Source organism: Pleurodeles waltl, chromosome 3_1, assembly GCF_031143425.1.
Source record: "Pleurodeles waltl isolate 20211129_DDA chromosome 3_1, aPleWal1.hap1.20221129, whole genome shotgun sequence".
NCBI lineage: Eukaryota > Metazoa > Chordata > Amphibia > Caudata > Salamandridae > Pleurodeles > Pleurodeles waltl.
In genome coordinates this window covers 570637853-570656366 of record NC_090440.1, presented here as the reverse complement: position 1 = coordinate 570656366, position 18514 = coordinate 570637853, and the positions used below count along the sequence as shown (strand labels likewise).

The 18514-nt window shown below is 44.9% G+C and overlaps 1 protein-coding gene across 1 annotated transcript in view; it reads right to left on the bottom strand.

The window, feature by feature from the left end:
* Nucleotides 1–18514, bottom strand: part of CEMIP (cell migration inducing hyaluronidase 1) — an 899136-nt gene that overhangs the window by 99391 nt on the left and 781231 nt on the right. Inside the window, exons 15-17 of the mRNA XM_069223002.1 lie at nucleotides 13028–13097; nucleotides 6704–6832; nucleotides 625–710 (exon numbers count right to left, since the gene is read on the bottom strand). Of these exons, the coding sequence (XP_069079103.1) occupies nucleotides 625–710; nucleotides 6704–6832; nucleotides 13028–13097 (285 nt within the window). The remainder of the gene's footprint in view (nucleotides 1–624; nucleotides 711–6703; nucleotides 6833–13027; nucleotides 13098–18514) is intronic.

Genomic DNA, 18514 nt, shown 5'->3' with positions numbered 1-18514 from the left:
TAACAGGGGCAGTCTCCAAGGTGTGACAAAAACAGACTCAAGGCAGGACAAACGTAAAGCAATTATCAATTACATCAAGTGATTTTTGAAAGGCAATCCCACGAACGAGTGACAGTGATGGGCGTGACATGGGCATGGTTAAAAGCCCACAATACTTGCAACAGGTCAGAGCGATTGTGCGTTCCAGCTAAAAATGGGCGCCAAACCTAGCAGTGGGATTCCTGTTTACAATGGGCCTTGTCTCAACATTTTGAGAAGCGTGTGAAAAAACAAGGCAAGTGTGTTGACCATGACATCCTGCTGTAATTAATTTAGTTGCCCCTCATAATTATCACCAGCTTTCTGATGTTGTCAATGGCAGATGTGTTTTTTTATCCTGTAATGCAGTTTTACCATGCTACAAAACTGCGTTGCACAAGCAGTTTTGCCGATTAAATGTAAACACGCAAAAACTGGCAAATGTGCAAAAACAAGCTATCCACACTCTCTTAAACGGTTGCAACAGAGGTCTACACGTTGTCCTTTGCTGAAAACTAATGGCCACATTTATGGCCCGGTTTGCGTTGCTCTTGTACCACGCAAGTCCTAGCTCATGCGAAAACTGTGCTGTGGAAGAGTTCATACCTGGCTCCCACAAGGGACAGAAAGGGCCTTTTATCCTTCGCATTCGCTTCAGTGGTTTTCACTCCGTTGTCAATGATCATACCAGCCTGGAAAAAATAGGGGAGACTTGTTAACATCAACAGATTGATCAACGTCCTCCAACCCCTTAGTCAGGCACACCAAAGTGAAAAACAGGAAGAAAGAAACAATCCCAGACTTCAGAGAAATATTTAATTAAAACTATTTGTACCATTGACCCTTTATTATAATGTCTCATAATAGGTCTAGCCAAGATTCCTGTATCCTGCAAATCAAAAATCGCCATTCTGATGAGGTAGCATAAGGGTTTCTTGGAATAACGAAATATTTAGGAACCGGTGATTGTAATTATGGAACATTGTTTTAGTTAAGGAAATCACACTCAGTCTAGTTAGTGGAATACATTATGACATCAATGTATCAATAGTGTTCAGAAAGAGCAATAACAATAACCACTCCCTGGAATGCACAATGTGGAACCGTTTCCCTCTCTTCTGCAAATACTCTATTTTGTATCGTTAAGGCCACTGATCATACCTTATCCCGTTCCGTCCGGAAGAGAAAGGGCACATTGCTGAGGTTATGTACACTTACCTTCAAGTATGTTTCATACCAATTAATAACCTTGAAATACGTTTTTGCTGGTTTTGTTGGTTCCATCTTCACATTTATCAATAAAATAGAACCTCACTGTGCTCCCATCTGAATAAATGTGGGTGGTTGACGGAGCAAAACGTGTGACTGAGTCCTTGTCGCTACATGGAAGATCTCCACTTGGCCTCTCGAAGGGAAGCTATTGGTTCAGGCATGAAAACCACATGGAGAGGTTCAAGTCGCTGCCTCCTGCAGTGTGGGACTGGTTTGAAAATGTTGCCAGGGCTGTTTTTAGTTTCCATTTTTACTCTCTCAGTGAATCTGTTCTTCATTTATCCAGAGGTACCAGAATACCAGTTCTCTACCTTTCCAACTGAACTGTTGCAGGACAGGCACCCGTCCCACTGCAGCAATGCTTGATAGGAAAAACATCCACACGACTTGCCTTTACAGATCAATAGCTCCCCTACAGCTTGTTTGAAGAAGAGACTGTTTAAACCACCTGACACCATGCTGCATCCCAACATGATTCTTAGGGTACTTTGGGGTATATTTAAGAAAAGTGGCGCTGCACACAGTGTGCAGTGCCTTTTTTCTTGCGCCCTTTAGTGCCCCCTAACACCACCATGTGTGCACCATATTTAAAATACGGCGCACCATGGTGGAAGTTGGGGGACTAGCGCCAGAATTTTTGGTGCTAGTCCGGAGCTTTGCAGGATTAGCGTAAAAAATGTTGATGCTAATCCTGCAAAGCTCATTGAGGCCAACTGTAATCAATGGGGTGCCACCTTCTAACGCCTTCTCGGATCAAGTATTAAAAGTGCAAAAAAATGACGCAAAGAAATCTAAACCATTTTTTCGCTCCCCCCTCCCCAACAGAGGAACGCCCCTTTTGCAGACATTATGCCTGGTGCAGGCAAAATGTTACGCAAAGGGTTAGAAAGTGGTGCAATATATACATTGTCCCACTTTCAAAATGTAGTGCAGCGATTTTGGCCTCGTTGGGCCACTCTGGTGTAAAAAAAAATGACGCTAATGTGGTGCAAGGAGGCGCTATGGGCTCTTAAATATGCCCCTATGTGTTTATGTCTCATGCTTTGATATTTGGCGTCCTTCTGTCATACTCCGAAGGACATGGAATACCTCTGCCTCCTACGGCCTTTGGTGCAATGATATAGTGCCCTGTACAATATAAGGTTTGCATACTATTGTTAGAAGTGTCCTTACTTAACGCCTTTTACCTCCAGTTATTCAGTGACGTATTGCAAAAATATGCCCCCTCCACGAGGAATGTGATGAAGGGCCTCCAAGTCTCTCACAGTTCACAGACATTCATTGGCCTTGTGCTTAAGAGGCCCCCCTGTAGCGTTGAGGCCCCCATGAGCCGCAGGGGCTGCGGAGGCCTCCGGAATGCCCCAGTTTTTAATGTTGCACATTGTTCTATAAGATTTTAAGATTTATACTTATGCGTTGCATAACATTGTTTCTTGGCCCCACACTGTTTGAAACATGATATGTTCCTTTCTTGCTCTTAGAACAATGGCTCTTTTTGGGTGGCCTGTTGACAAAAACTGTGGCATGGCTCTGTTTAAATCTATAGACTTTGGTGTTTTTCCTGCGTTTCTTTGAGATACAAGCGTCACTTGGTCTTTACAATGCCACGTTGTGTTTTATCTCATGGAATATAGAATGTTAACATTTCATTCTTTAGAATATGGTGTATTTGTTTCATGTTCTATGTAGTGTGGCATATTCGTGGCTTGTTGTTTACAATATGGAGTATTGGATCTTGTTGAATGAGGTGTATTTGCATCTTTGCCTAAATAATGTGATGTGGTTTATGCTTGCTTCTCAGGATAGAGGTGTTTTTCATAATGAAGTATCTAAGTGTTGTTCGTTGAGAGACGATGTACCTGTATCTTATTACCTGAAATGCAGTATGATATGTTAAGTATATGATGTGGTGTGTGAGTTTTATTCTTTAGAATCGGGGGTGTCTGTGCAATGTGTTGCGTATCTTTTGTTGTAAATGATGCACTGGATTGTGCCATTTCTGAGTGAAGTTATGTGTTTGCATTTGTTGTTATGAATGTGAGGCTTCCGGTGTCTTTTTGTTTTGGTGGATATGTTGTTTAGAATTTGAGGTGCTGGCGTCTCGTTCTCTGTAATGTGAAGTTGTTCATCCTTGCTTTTTCACAAAATGGTCTGACCCATCAGATGCACCGATCAATTGGTCCTTTAAGGACGTGAGCAAACATCAATTTTAGGTTTTTGGTTTGGGAATCACAAAATGGCTGCTGAAAAAGGATTTTATATATGCATAGCTACTTGTGGGACCATTATTGTGCTCTGGATCTCCTGCTCCTGTCATGAGGGCAAATAACTATGTATTCGCCAGTGCATCAGCAGAGGGAACAGATTTATCATACTGTAGATACTTTGCGCAACACTAACCATCGGTGCAGAAAATGGCTTAAACAGCACGAGGGTAACAAGTGGTTGCAGAACTAGAGGTTATTCATAAATGGTTGTCAAGTAAAGATAAAAGTGAAGGTGGAAGGACCAGACATATTTACTCAGAGCATGCGGTGGAAAGGAGGAAGGGAAAGGGCATCTGAAAATGGAGGAAAAGGTGTGCGGTGAGATATGGAAATCTTTGGAGGAGAGGAAGGTTTAAGTGTGGGGATGAGCCTTAGATTGACTGGCAGTCCATTCCTGACGATGGTGGCAATGCAGTAGGAGGCTTGCTTTCCTGCTTTTCTTTCCTTGGGTTGTGGTCCATTTGACTGTGCTTCATGTTGTGCAATTGATGATACAGAGTTTTGGATGCATTCATAGTTGCATGATGACAAAAACGGAGGCAAACAGTTGAATACTTTTTGAGTGATACTCATCCAGATGGAAAGGGGGTTGTTAATGCTGATACTCTTCCAGTCTGGAATAGACAGCCTTGTATCTTTGGATGATGTACAAAAACGTAAAGACGAGTCACATGTTGCTTTATTCTTTTTCTTCTTCTTTGATCGTCTTCATGTTGCTACAAAACATACTTGCAGCCATGGGGAGAAGTGGTGGAAGTTGTCTCATGACTCCAAATAAACTACACTGTTCCTAGTTCGGTATTTGCATGCCATTCGCTTCATCACTGCAAACCGTGAAGTGCAACAATCCCCAATTAAATCATACAAGCAAATAGGTCTATGGGCCCTACACCCTCTTTATTCGTGCTAGAATTTAGGTGGTTGTGATTTCAGGTATGGTTCCATCTCAAATTATAACTGGTGCTCTTTAAGAGGTAGGTATAACAGCGACCTTCATTGTGTTGAGCTGTATGGTCAATAATTGATTTATGGTATCTCATAGTAGGTCCGTGGTTAGCAGTGCCTGTAGAGAAGAAAAGCAGCGGGCACCACATATTCACTAACGTTATAGGGTTGTGAAAGTTATTGAGGGGCACCTATGTAAAGACATACTCGTAATCATATCAAGTGCTTACCGTGGTTTAAACCTAGATACAAAGTCTCGTCCCAGTGTGGTCCCTTATCAGTCAACCACCAAGTGGTCTGCGTAGGTTGAGGTTCTAGCTGTACTCTTGTCAGGTTATGTATTATTAACAGTGCATCAGCATCTTGTAGTAGTATACAATGAAAAGAGACTCTAGAGGTCACTGAGGGTCCAGTGGCTGTTATGATGGAATGGTTTGGTATACTGGAACATTAATGAATGCAATTCTTAATGATATCTGGTTCTGAAGATGAGAAAACCTTTAAGTTTGATTTCTGAGACTTACATGTTTCCACCTCAAGGTGGACTGATGAACAAAGTTACTATTTTCATGTCATCCTGAGTGTGTTATTCAGTAAGTACTTACTACAAATGGATCATCTCAGACTGTCAAGTGTGGGGAACATATCACTGGGCTCCCATCTACTTAGGTCTCCACTGATCCATGTAAATGCATGTATGTATCCGTGTATGAATGTTTGCTTGTGATATCTCTATAGTGTGAACCTAGCCAAAAATGCAGTGGAGAAATGTACGGGGTGGGTCAAATGAAAACATTTAGTCAGTGAGTAATTGAAATTAAACTTGGATTCTGGAGTAGAACTAGACTATATCTGTATTATAATTTAATTATCAAAAGCTTGATGGTCTACATGTAATTTCTAGGATTCATTGTTTAATTTGTCAGTTGACCTAACAGTTGTTAGATCCCTAGAGTTCCGCTGTATGTATTTGTCAAAGCCAACAAATTGATACTAAGTTACATATATTGACAATAAATTATGCATACTCAATTAGTCATTTACAAGACATTAGTGCTTAATATGATCATCTTTTTTGCCATCAGTATTTTTGTATTCTTTTGAAAAATCTGCTGCACATGTTGAGTAGAATTTTTTTTATCAATTGTGTCAATGGCACCTGAGAATTCAAGAGGACTGAAAGTCTGGAGCCCCCTCTCACTGCAACCTTCACAGGGTCTTGGGCAATCCGAATTGCAGTGGAGGCCGCTCCTTGATTAGTATGCATTAAGGGGAGTATGCCAGTCAATGTTATCAAGAAGATGAAGATCATGAGTGCCTTTTAGGACATAAAGATACAGAGATCTCAATAGGAGACCATTCCCCAACTCACTTTTTTCTCCAGAGTACTATAGGTTGGAAAACAGGAACTCTATCATAAGAGTGATTGATCTGTACAAGCAGATGACCACAGAAGGGAAGGGTTATAGCCCCACCAGTGGGGATCATCTGGCTCCTTTATTCTTTGGGAAAGCCTAGGGTGCCACCAACATTGAAGTGCCAGAACACTGACAGAAGCAGTTTACACTGGTCCTCTGGTAGTGTGCTGGGAACATGCCACTTTCTTTTGTTTGGAAGGAATCCTTACACCACACTGTCTATCTTCCTCTGTGGATCTCAATGCTCATGCTTATTGATGTGCACTGCTGTGGTCCTCTGCAACCACTGGTGCTAATACCTTTGCTAGAGTGTGTGAGCTTGGTAACCTTGCACTAACCAGTAGTTCCAGACACAGCTCTCTCACCCTAGCTACTTTCTGAATGAACAGATATTGTGAATGCTTGATTGTGCGTTTCTTCGTTATTTTTGATGTACTGTTACCAGGGAACTTAATTCTAATTAAAACCCAGAATTAAGAGTGGATTTATTCACAGAGACATCTTATTTCTGGGTTCATACTAAATGTTTACTTGTATAGGTAAAAAGGTCACTCACTGAGCATCTGTGTCTAATTCTGGAAGTGAGGTCATCACATAAGCATTGTTGGAGCTACCAGAAGTCTTTCTTGCCATGCTTCTTGAGATATGTTTTCTCGTGTTTTTAGAGGTGGTATTTGCTACTCTCTTTTCTATGGAGACTAGTGTCTTTGTGCCTTACTTGACCTCATTTTGTCTGTTTGTCACAGCCATGTCTTAGTTTTACATTATGCACAGAATTCTCACCCTGTAGTTGGAATGTGCTCTATTGTTCTGGAATCTTCCCAGCGGAATGTGCTCAGAGTGGCCCGGAGAATACATCCCTTCGGATGGTCCTGTGGGTACATGGTGGAAAATGAACCAAAACCCTGTTTCCTGTAAAACAAAAACACACAGAAAGGTGAAGCACCCAGAAACGACAAGTTGGGGATTTTATCATTTGTCTATTCTCTTTGTGTTTTTGGGACAAGGTAATTATACCAAAACACTTCTCATGTTGCTAGCTGGCACATGAAACACTGCATTTTATGTGTTGTCTACAGGTGATTTGTGAGGCTGTTTTCAGTCCGTTGATTGAGGTCTACTTCTTTGTCACATTTCACCTGCTGCAGGAGGTCTGCCTCACAAAGACAAACTTCTTTGTCACATGTCACCTGCTGCAGGAGGTCTGCCTCACTAAAGACAAACTCCTTTAACACGTGTCACCCGCTGCAGGAGGTCTGCCTCACTGAAGACAAAGGGCCCAATGTATATGTTAGCTATAGACATACTCTGTCGCAAAGGTGACGGAGTTTGCTGACCACCCGCACAATAGTGAGCCCACCTTAAAATTTTGGTTTAATCATGGTGGAGACTAGCCAGTCTCTGCCATGGTAAAATCCCTCTGATGACCATGTGGAGCTGTAGGAGGCAGACCTCTAATTGCGCCCACCTAATTTAGATGGGCAAAATTAAAGGTCAGTTTTCACGGCCCGTCGCCACCAGGAAAACTCTGGCAGTAAGGGGGCAGTGAATCTACTAAATGCTCCCCTTGCCATGAAAGAGGATTCCCATGGAAAGGGAAACATTTTATTTTGTATTTTCAAAAAGAAAATCCAGCTTCAGCATTTTCTTTTTGAAAAGAAAAAAGAAAACAGTTTGGTGTAGGGTTCTGTCATGTTGGTGGAGCCCTGCACCAAAATGCATAAAACATTGAGAGGAACGTGACGGTGGCTCCTGGCAATGATTTAAGAAATGACCACCTAGTTGGCCGTCATTTCTACATCTGACGGACGGTACCTCCATCAGGGCGATGGAGTAATTTACTCCATCACCCTGGTGGAGGAACGTGCCATCTGCCAGATTATAAAGCTGGCCCAAAGTACGGAAGTAGAGCATTTGTCGGAGAAATGTTAGATTCTTGACTTAGAAATACATATTGAAAGCAATAGTTTTCTATTTATAAGAAGACACAACCTGTGCTAGCTATGTGTGTGCTTGTCAGATGTGAGTTAGTGGCGTGTGCTCTGATGCACTCTGTTCCCGTTATATATGTTATGATGCTGTGTGCAGGCAGTCTGTTGAGAATTAGTCTGTCATAGTATATTATGGTGTGCTCAGATTCACCTGGTGTGCTCCAGTTTTGCGTGTTCTTGTGATATGTGAGGGGCTCCGTGGGGGAGCTATGTCAATGACATTTTAGTGTGCTCATAGAGAGTCTGCACCAATTAAATGCTCTATGACCAAATGGTACTTCTGATAGTGATATGCTCTGTGATCAGATGGTGTCTGTGCCAGTGATACACTCGATGATCAAATTGTGTCTGTACTAGTGATAACCTCTGATCAGATAATGTCTGTGCTAGTGATAGCCTCTATGATCAGATGATGTCTGTGCTAGTGATAGCCTCTATGATCAGATGATGTCTGTGCCAGTGATAGCCTCTATGATCAGATGATGTCTGTGCTAGTGATAGCCTCTATGATCAGATGATGTCTCTGCTAGTGATTGCCTCTATGATCAGATGATGTCTGTGCTAGTGATTGCCTCTAAGATCAGATGGTGTCTGTGCTAGTGATAGCCTCTATGATCAGATGATGTCTGTGCTAGTGATAGCCTCTATGATCAGATAGTGTCCGTGCCAGGGATATGCTCTGTGCTCAAGTGGAACCTTTGCTATTGATATAGGATGTTTGCTGGTGTGGTCTGTACTACTTTCATCAGTTCCTTTAGATGGAGTCTATACAGTAAAAAAGTGCTGCTCTCCGATGGGAACTGTCCTCGTGATATGTGTTTGGCTAAAATAGAGGGTGTAGTAGTGATATGTGCTGTTCTCAGATTGAGTTTGCACTAGTGATATGTAGTTTATGTAAATGGAGCCAATTCTAGTGGTATGTAGAGTGCTCAAACCGAGTCTTTACTAAGATATATGATGGGATATATGCTGTCAAAATGGAGTAAATACTCATGGTAAGTAGAGTGTTCATCGAGTCTGTACTAGTGATAGGTTTTATATGGAGTCTATCCTGGAGTTCTGTAGAGAGCCCAGATAGAACACGAAGTAGCGATATGCAGTGTGTTGTGACAGAGTCTATGCTCCTGATGTAAGGCACTCACTTAGAATCTGTACTCGTAAGACATGCAGTCTTTCTTGATATTTACATTGCTCTGAGGGTATATTAGTGATATGTAGTGTGTTTGTGTCTAGATGAAATGTCTGCAAGTTTTATGTGGAGTGCTTAGATATAATTTGTAATAATGATATAAGCAGTGTATCTCGCTAGTATACACATAGAGTGTGTCCTAGTGATATAGGCAGTGTCTGGATACAGTCTATACTGGTGGCACAGAGAATGCTCACAAATCATGTGGTCTAGTGATATGTGCAGTGTGCCTCACTAGAGTCAATATCACTGGTATGTAGGGTGCTTACACTGAGTGTGTTCTAGTGATATATATTTGCAGTGTGTCTAGAAAATCTACACCAGTGGCACATAGCACACTCACATTGAGTGTATCCTAGTGTTATATTCTAGTGATATATTCAGTGTGCCTCAATAGAGTTTATACTAGTGGTATGGACAGCACTGAAACAGTGTGTGTACTAGAGATAATGGAGTGTGTCTCAATTGAGTCTTCAACAGTGATATTCACTGTTCTCAGCTGGAGTCTGCACTAGTCCTGCAGTGATGCTCAGCTTGAGTCTGCGCTAGTACTACAGTGATGCACAGATGGAGTCTTTGCTAGTCGTGCAGTGATGTTCAGGTGGAGTCTTCGCTAGTCCTGCGGTGATGCTCAAATGGAGTCTGCGCTGGTACTACAGTGATACTCAGATGGAGTCTTCGCTAGTCCTGCAGTGATGCTCAGTTGGAGTCTGCACTAGTCCTGCAATGATGCTCAGCTGGAGTCTGCACTAGTCCTGCAATGATGCTCAGATGGAGTCTGCACTAGTCCTGCAGTGATGCTCAGAAGTGCTGCTGTGATGCTCAGATGAAGTCTGCACTAGTCCTACAGTGATGCTCAGATGGAGTCTGCACTACTCCTGCAGAGATGTTTAGATATGTCTGCACTAGTCCTGCAGTGATACACAGATAGAGTCTTCACAGGTCATACAGTGATGCTCAGATGAAGTCTGCACTAGTCGTACAGTGATGCTCAGCTGGAGTCTGCACTAGTCCTGGAGTGATGTTCAGATGTGTCTGCACTTGTCCTGCAGTGATGCTCAGATGGAGTCTGCACTAGTCCTGCAGTGATACTCAGATGGAGTCTTCACTAGTCCTACAGTGCTGCTCAGACGGCATCTGAACTAGTCCTGCAGTGATGCTCAGATGGAGTCTGCACTAGTCCTGCAGTGATGCTCAGTGCACTAGTCTTGGAGTAATGGAGTCCTGGAGTCTTCACTAATCCTACAGTGAATCTCAGATAGAGTCTGCAATAGTCCTGCAGTGATTCTCAGATGGATTCTGCACTAGTCCTACAGTGATGCCCAGACAGAGTCTACACTAGTCCTGCAGTGATTCTGAGATGGAGTCTGCACTAGTCCTTCAGTGATGCTCAGACTCTGCACTAGTCTTGGAGTGATGCTCAGAAGTGCTGCAGTGATGCTCAGATGAAGTCTGCACTATTCCTGCAGTGATGCTCAGGTGGAGCCTGCACTAGTACTACTGTAATGCTCAGACGGAGCCTTCGCTAGTCCTGCAGTGATGCTCAGATGGAGTCTGCACTAGTCCTGCAGTGATGCTCAGATGGAGTCTGCACTAATCCTGCAGTGATGCTGAGATAGAGTCTGCACTAGCCCTGCAGTGATGCTCAGATGGAGTCTGCACTAGTCCTGCAGTGATGCTCAGAAGTGCAGCAGTGATGCTCAGATGAGGCCTGCACTAGCCCTACAGTGATGCTCAGATGGAGTTCGCACTAGTCCTTCAGTGATGCTCAGATGGATTCTGCACTAGTCCTACAGTGATGCTCAGACGGAGTCTACACTAGTCCTGCAGTGATTCTCAGATAGAGTCTGCACTAGTCCTTCAGTGGCGCTCGGAGTCTGCACTAGTCTTGTAGTGATGCTCAGAAGTGCTGCAGTGATGCTCAGATTAAGTCTGTACTATTCCTGCAGTGATGCTCAGATGGAGTCTTCAAGGTCATACATTGATTCTCAGATGGAGTCTGCGCTGGTACTACAGTGATACTCAGATGGAGTCTTCGCTAGTCCTGCAGTGATGCTCAGCTGGAGTCTGCACTAGTCCTGCAATGATGCTCAGATGGAATCTGCACTAGTCCTGCAGTGATGCTCAGCTGGAGTCTGCACTAGTCCTGCAATGATGCTCAGATGGAGTCTGCACTAGTCCTGCAGTGATGCTCAGAAGTGCTGCCGTGATGCTCAGATGACGTCTGCACTAGTCCTACAATGATGCTCAGATGGAGTCTGCACTAGTCCTGCAGTGATGTTTAGATATGTCTGCACTAGTCCTGCAGTGATAAACAGATGGAGTCTTCACATGTCATACAGTGATGCTCAGATGAAGTCTGCGCTAGTCGTACAGTGATGCTCAGCTGGAGTCTGCACTAGCCCTGGAGTAATGCTCAGATGTGTCTGCACTTGTCCTGCAGTGATGCTCAGATGGAGTCTGCACTAGTCCTGCAGTGATACTCAGATGGAGTCTTCACTAGTCCTACAGTGATGCTCAGACGGCATCTGAACTAGTCCTGCTGTGATGCTCAGAAGTGCAGCAGTGATGCTCAGATGAGGCCTGCACTAGCCCTGCAGCGATGCTCAGACGGCATCAGAACTAGTCCTGCAGTGATGCTCAGAAGTGCAGCAGTGATGCTCAGATGAGGCCTGCACTAGCCCTACAGTGATGCTCAGATGGAGTTCGCACTAGTCCTGCAGTGATGCTCAGGTGGATTCTGCACTAGTCCTACAGTGATGCTCAGACGGAGTCTACACTAGTCCTGCAGTGATTCTCCGATGGAGTCTGCACTAGTCCTTCAGTGGCGCTCGGAGTCTGCACTAGTCTTGTAGTGATGCTCAGAAGTGCTGCAGTGATGCTCAGATTAAGTCTGTACTATTCCTGCAGTGATGCTCAGATGAAGTCTTCACTGGTCATACATTGATTCTCAGATGGACTTTTCACTAGTCCTACAGTGATGCTCAGATGGAGTCTGCACTAGTCCTGCACTGATGCTCAGATGGAGTCTGCACTAGTCCTACAGTGATGCTCGTACGGAGACTTCACTAGTCCTGAAGTGATGCTTAGATGGAGTCTGCACTAGTCCTGCAGTGATGCTCGGAGTCTGCACTCGTTTTGGAGTGATGCTCAGAAGTGCTGCAGTGATGCTCAGATTAAGTCTGCTCTAGTCCTGCAGTGATGCTCAGATGACTCTTCACTAGTCCTGCAGTGATGCTTAGATGGACTCTTCACCAGTCATACAGTGATGCTCAGGTGGAGTCTTCACTAGTCCTACAGTGATGCTCAGATAGAATCTGCACAAGTCCTACAGTGTGTGCTCAGATTGAGTCTGCACTAGCCCTGCAGTGATACTCAGATGGAGTCTGCATTAGTGCTGCAGTGATGCTCAGATGGAATCTGCACTAATCCTGCAGTGATGCTGAGATAGATTCTGCACTAGCCCTGAAGTGATGCTCAGATGGAGTCTTCACTAGCTCTACAGTGATGCTCAGATGGAGTATGCTCTAGCTCTACAGTGATGCTCAGATGGAGTATACACTAGCTCTACAGTGATGCTCAGATAGAATCTGCACAAGTCCTACAGTGTGTGCTCAGATGGAGTCTGCACTAGCCCTGAAGTGATGCTCAGATGGAGTCTTCACTAGCTCTACAGTGATGCTCAGATGGAGTATGCACTTGCCGTGCAGTTAGTGCTCATTTGGAGCCTACACTAGTGACACATGGTGTGATAATATGGAGTCTGTAACGTGATATTTTGTGTCCCAGTGGATGTTTTGATCTGTCCCCTGGCTAGCTGCCAATGAACAGATGGGGTAAGTGACCCGGTTAGCGTGTGCTCCTAGGACTAGTTAGTAGCATCTTCAGTGGCACGCGCGCACCACAGACGGATCTTGTTTCTCTTACCTCTGATCCTGCTGCCGCGCAGTTCACGAGGCTGTTATTTGGATTCGACATCCAGAAGGTGGAGACAGCGCTGCAAAGATACAGAAAGAAGGAATCAGAGGAGGCGCTAATCCTGGCGCATCTGTAACTGAAAACAAGTACCAGGCACAGAAAGATCCCACTTTCAACCATCAAACCTCTACAGATGGCAACATGTTCTTTCATGCAAAGTGCATTTTCTCTTCTTTGCCAGGACACGGGCAGCTGCAGCTTGTTTTTACACACCACAAGCAATTGAAAAAGCTAGAGGCAGAAAGAGAGCAGTGTGAAATATCCTGCCAACTGTGCCACGTTTTCAACAACCCAGAAGGGAATTCTGCCGCGGTTTGAGACAGCTATAGTCTTTGGGGGGGACTGGCTCGGGTGCTTCACGCCTCATTTGCAGCCAGTTTTGCTATTTATTGGTTTTGGTACTTATGAACACACGATCGCCGTCGTTTCCTGGTACTGAATGACTGTTCAAGTGGACGTTTCAAGAAAAGTGCAAAATAATAATCGAAAAGAATCCAGAGTTAAAGATGAAAAGGATATTTTTCAACGACTTTCTGGATGGGAGTTAAGACGATTGACTGTGCAATAAAAAGGAGAGAATTCCAAGCCTTTGCTGCTGTAATGGAGAAAGATTTCTCACTGAAAGTTGCAGCCCTTGCCCTAGGGTTTTGAAGAGAATACTTATTCTCCTATCATAATTGTTTGACTAGTTTATAACAAGTGAATCGTTTGTTTTTTTCAAGAAAGTTGGGTTTCTTGCTTTGAAAGGCTAGGTTTGTGGACTGTAGTCAATGCTTTAACAACAATTCGCTTCTAAACTTGAAGCCAGTGTAATTTTGTAACTGTTTGAGAAATTGAATTATACTTTCTAAGCCCACACAAATGTCGGAGACGGGCAATAAATGTTTTGAGAGTGGCACTCCCACAGTCTAGTCTCGATTGTATCAGTGCAATGGGCACAAGAGTACTCAAATCCTCTTCAATGAAGGCATGATTTTTTGTAGAGATTTCAAATGAAATAACATGTCTTGGTCACATTGAAGACGCTGGAATGAAGACCTAAATGAGAGTCAATGTAAATACCAAGATTCTGTACACAGGGAGCTACGGCAGGCAAGGCTATTAAGGGAAACAGACCTTTAAAGATCATTAATGTGGACTTTTAGAGTTGCTAAAAATACATGAGTTTTGATTGGATTCAGTTAAAAAAAATGGTTGCCATCCACCAAGGATCGCCATCAAATGATTGGATAACAGTGATTCAGAAACAGGGCTAGTTGTTAAATAAGGTGCAAATCCAGAAATGAGCTGAGTATCCTCAACATACAAACTGAATTTCGCTTTCATCTGACGATAATGTAGGCTAAGGGATGCATATAGAAGTTGAGGAACAATGGTGGTTGAATCGAACCCTGAGGCACACCTAAATCAATAGTTCTGGGCTCTGAGATGAAAGGAGGGGCTGCTCATAGTTAGACAGAAAGGGGCATATTTATACTCCGTTTGCGCCGAATTTGCATCGTTTTATTCGACGCAAATTCAACGCAAAACTAACTCCATATTTATACTTTGGCGTTAGACGCGTCTAGCGCCAAAGTTCATGGAGTTAGCGTCATTTTTTTGCGTGAACACCTTCCTTGCGTTAATGATATGCAAGGTAGGCGTTCCCGTCTTAAAAAATGACTCCGATGCATATGCGTCGTATTTATACTCCCGGACAAAAATGACGCCCGGGAGTGGGCAGGTCTAAAAAACCTGCATTAGCGCCGGATTTTAGCGCCTGGGTCAGGGCAGGCGTTAAGGGACCTGTGGGCTCAGAATGAGCCCAGAGGTGCCCTCCCCTGCCCCCAGGGACACCCCCTGCCACCCTTGCCCACCCCAGGAGGACACCCAAGGATGGAGGGACCCACCCCAGGGACATTAAGGTAAGTCCAGGTAAGTATTTTTTTTTTATTTTTTTTGTGGCATAGGGGGGCCTGATTTGTGCCCCCCTACATGCCACTATGCCCAATGACCATGCCCAGGGGACAGAAGTCCCCTGGGCATGGCCATTGGGCAATGGGGCATGACTCCTGTCTTTGCTAAGACAGGAGTCATTTCAATGGGGGATGGGCGTCGTAAAAAAATGGCTCAAATCGGGTTGAGGCGATTTTTTTGCCTCAGCCTGACTTGCACCATTTGTGGACGCCCATACGCCATTTTCCCCCTACTCCGGCGCTGCCTGGTGTACGTCGTTTTTTTTAACGCACACCAGACAGCGCCGGCGGCTAACGCCAGCTGACGTCATTGAATAAATACGGCGCCCGCATGGCGCTTCAGAATGGCGTTAGCCGGCGCTAATTTTTTTGGCGCAAAACTGCGTTAGCGCAGTTTTGCGTCAAAAAGTATAAATATGGCCCAAAGTCTTTTAGCCAAGTTAGAACTGTGCCCTTGATGCTACTTTCCGTGAGACTAGTGATTAAGATGTTGTGGTCAATGGTGCCAAATGTTGCCTAGAGGTCCAGAAGCACTGGGCACCTGGACCCTCTGTCTCTGTAGGTCGTCTAAAATGGAGATTACAACCATTTTAATGCTCATTCCAGGGTGAAAGTCTGTAGGATCTGGCTCAGTATATACTATATTAAAATGATATAGATAATACTAATGCTCTATTTGTGTTAGTGTGGTCGAGCAGTTATGCTTATCAGAGGGTAGTGTTAAGCATTTGTTGTACACACACAAGCAATAGAAGAAACACACACTCAATGACTTAACTCCAGACCAACAGGTTTTATATAGAAAAATATCTTTATTACCAGAACCACAAGACTAAGTTCAGAAGTAAATACTGTTGCAGGTAAGTACTTTGTTTCATTTTAGTCAAGTAAACAGTTTTTAAGAAAACAGAGAATACCTATTTTAAAAGTGGACACTGCATTTTTCAGAACAGTTCCTGGGGAAGAAAATAAAGTACAGTTTTAGAGGTAAGTACACGACTTACAGTTCCAGTCTCTGGGTTATAGGTAGTCCACCGTTGGGGGTTCAAGTTAACCACAAACACCTACCACCAGCAACACGGGGCCAGCCGGGTGCAGAGGTCAAAGTTGAGCTATTTTAACGTGGGCTCCTATGGAGACATGGGGTACTCAGAATTCGGTCTGCCAGCAGGTGAAAACCCACGGCTCAGAGGGCAGACTAGGGGGGGGGGGTTCAAGAGAGCACCTGAGGGGCCCCAAGTAGGCACCAAACACACACCCTCAGCGGCACAAGGGCGGCCGGTGCAGGGTGCAAACAGGGCATCGGGTTTCCAATGCAACTCTATGAGAAGACCCCGGGGTCACTCTGAGGCTGCAGACGAGGCCCAGGTGGGCTTCTCAGGCAAACCACCAGCTGGACAGGGAAGAGGGCTGCCTGCTGGTCGATGCTGCACTGGAGTTCAGGTTTTCCAAGACCTGGGGGCGGCGGGTGCAGAGTGTCCTTTAGGCGTCAGATATCTTCGTCCGGAGCTCGCAGTCAGGGGGGTCCTCTGGATTTCCTCTGCAGGCGTCGTCGTGGAGGTTTGGAGGGGTCAACCCAGGGTGGGCTCTTGCTCCCAATCGCCTGGGGACCCTTTCTTGCTGGGTGGACCACCTGGACACAGGCAGTGGGCGTCGGGTGCACAGAGGTCAGGACTCATGCATCCAGAGTGAGGTGGGAGTCCTTCAGAAGAGGTTTCTTCTTCTGTTCTTCTTTGGACAGGGCCGCTGTACATGGGAATTCTTGATCCTCTGTGATGCAGACAGTCCTCTGGAGGTTTTTCAGAGGTCGCTGAACCTGGAGGACGCGTCACCTTTCTTCTGCAGGTTCTTTGAAGCAGGAGACAGGCCGGTAGGGCTGGGGCCAAGTCAGTTGTTGTCTCCTTGCCTTCTCTGCTGGGGTTTCAGCTAAGCTGTCCTTCTTCTTTCTTGAGGTCGTCAGGAATCTGACTAGCTTGTTTCAGGGAGACCTTAAATACAAGATTAAGGGGCATTTTTAGAGGTCAGGGGCAGTAGCCAATGGCTACTGTCCCTGAGCGTGGCTACACTCCCTTTGGGGAGGGGGGCACATTCCTATCCCCATTGGTCCATGTCCTCCAAACCAAGATGGAAGATTCTGCAAGTAGGGGGTCACTTCATCTCTGGACACTTTAGGGGTGGTCCTGGCTGAGGTGCAGACTCCTCCTTGTTTTTCCTAATTATTCCTCTGGACTTGCCGCCAAAAGTGGGGGCTTGACTGGGGGGTGGGAATCTCCACTAGCTGGAGTGTCCTGGGGCATTGTAACACGAAGTCTGAGCCTTTGAGGCTCACCCCTAGGTGTTACAGTTCCTGCAGGGGGAGGTGTGAAGCACCCAGTGCAGGCTTTGTCTCTGGCCTCAGAGACCACAAAAGCTCTCACCCCAGGGGGTCAGAAACTCATCTCTCAGTGGCAGGCTGGCACAGACCAGTCAGTCCCGCAGTAAGGGATTGGGTAAAATACAGGGGGCATCCAGATGCCCTCTGTGAGCATTTTTTAATAAATCCAACACTGGAATCAGTGTGGGATTATTATCTGAAAAGTTTGATACCAAACTTCCCAGTATTAAGTGAAGCCATTAGGGAACTGTGGAGTTCGTTTTGACAAACACCCAGACCATATACTTAATATGGCCACACTGCACTTACAATGTCTAAGAATGGACTTAGACACTGTAGGGGTATAGTACTCATCCAGCTACGCCCTCACCTGTGGTATAGTGCACCCTGCCTTAGGGCTGTAAGGACTGCTAGAGGGGTGACTTATCTTTGCCACAGGCAGTGTTTTGTCGACATGGCACCACTAGGGGGGTGCCATGTCGACTTTGCCTTTTTCTCCCCACCAACACACACAATCTGCACTGGCAGTGTGCCTGTGTTAGGTGAGGGGTCCCTGAGGGTGGCACAACACATGCTGCAGCCCTTAGGGACCTTCCCTGGTCACAGGGCCCTTGGTACCTCTGGTACCTTTTACAAGGGACTTATCTATATGCCAGATGTGTGCCAATTGTGGAAATAATGGTAAATTTTTTGGGGAAAGAACACTGGTGCTGGGGCCTGGTTATCAGGATCCCAGCAAACTCTCAGTCAAGTCAGCATCAATATCAGGCAAAATGTGTGGGGTGGGTACTGCAACAAGGAGCCATTTTCCTACAAAGTCTAACTGTTAAGGATAAAGAACAATGTTTGATTTCTCCATTAGATTATGAAAATAAGGTAACAAAGTGATGGGTCAGAAGTTGTTATGGTCCATTGTCCTCAATAATTTTTCTTTTTTTGTAATGGATTGCCCACCGCCTTCTTCTGATCCTGGCATACTGAACCACTCTTTGATGTGCAGCTGAACATTGAAACAAGCTCTTTGGTCAGAACAACCATCAATTCTTTCATATATTGAGTGTTGGGCTGGCCTAGAGGGCAATTTGGAAGTGTCAGAAGGGCCAATCT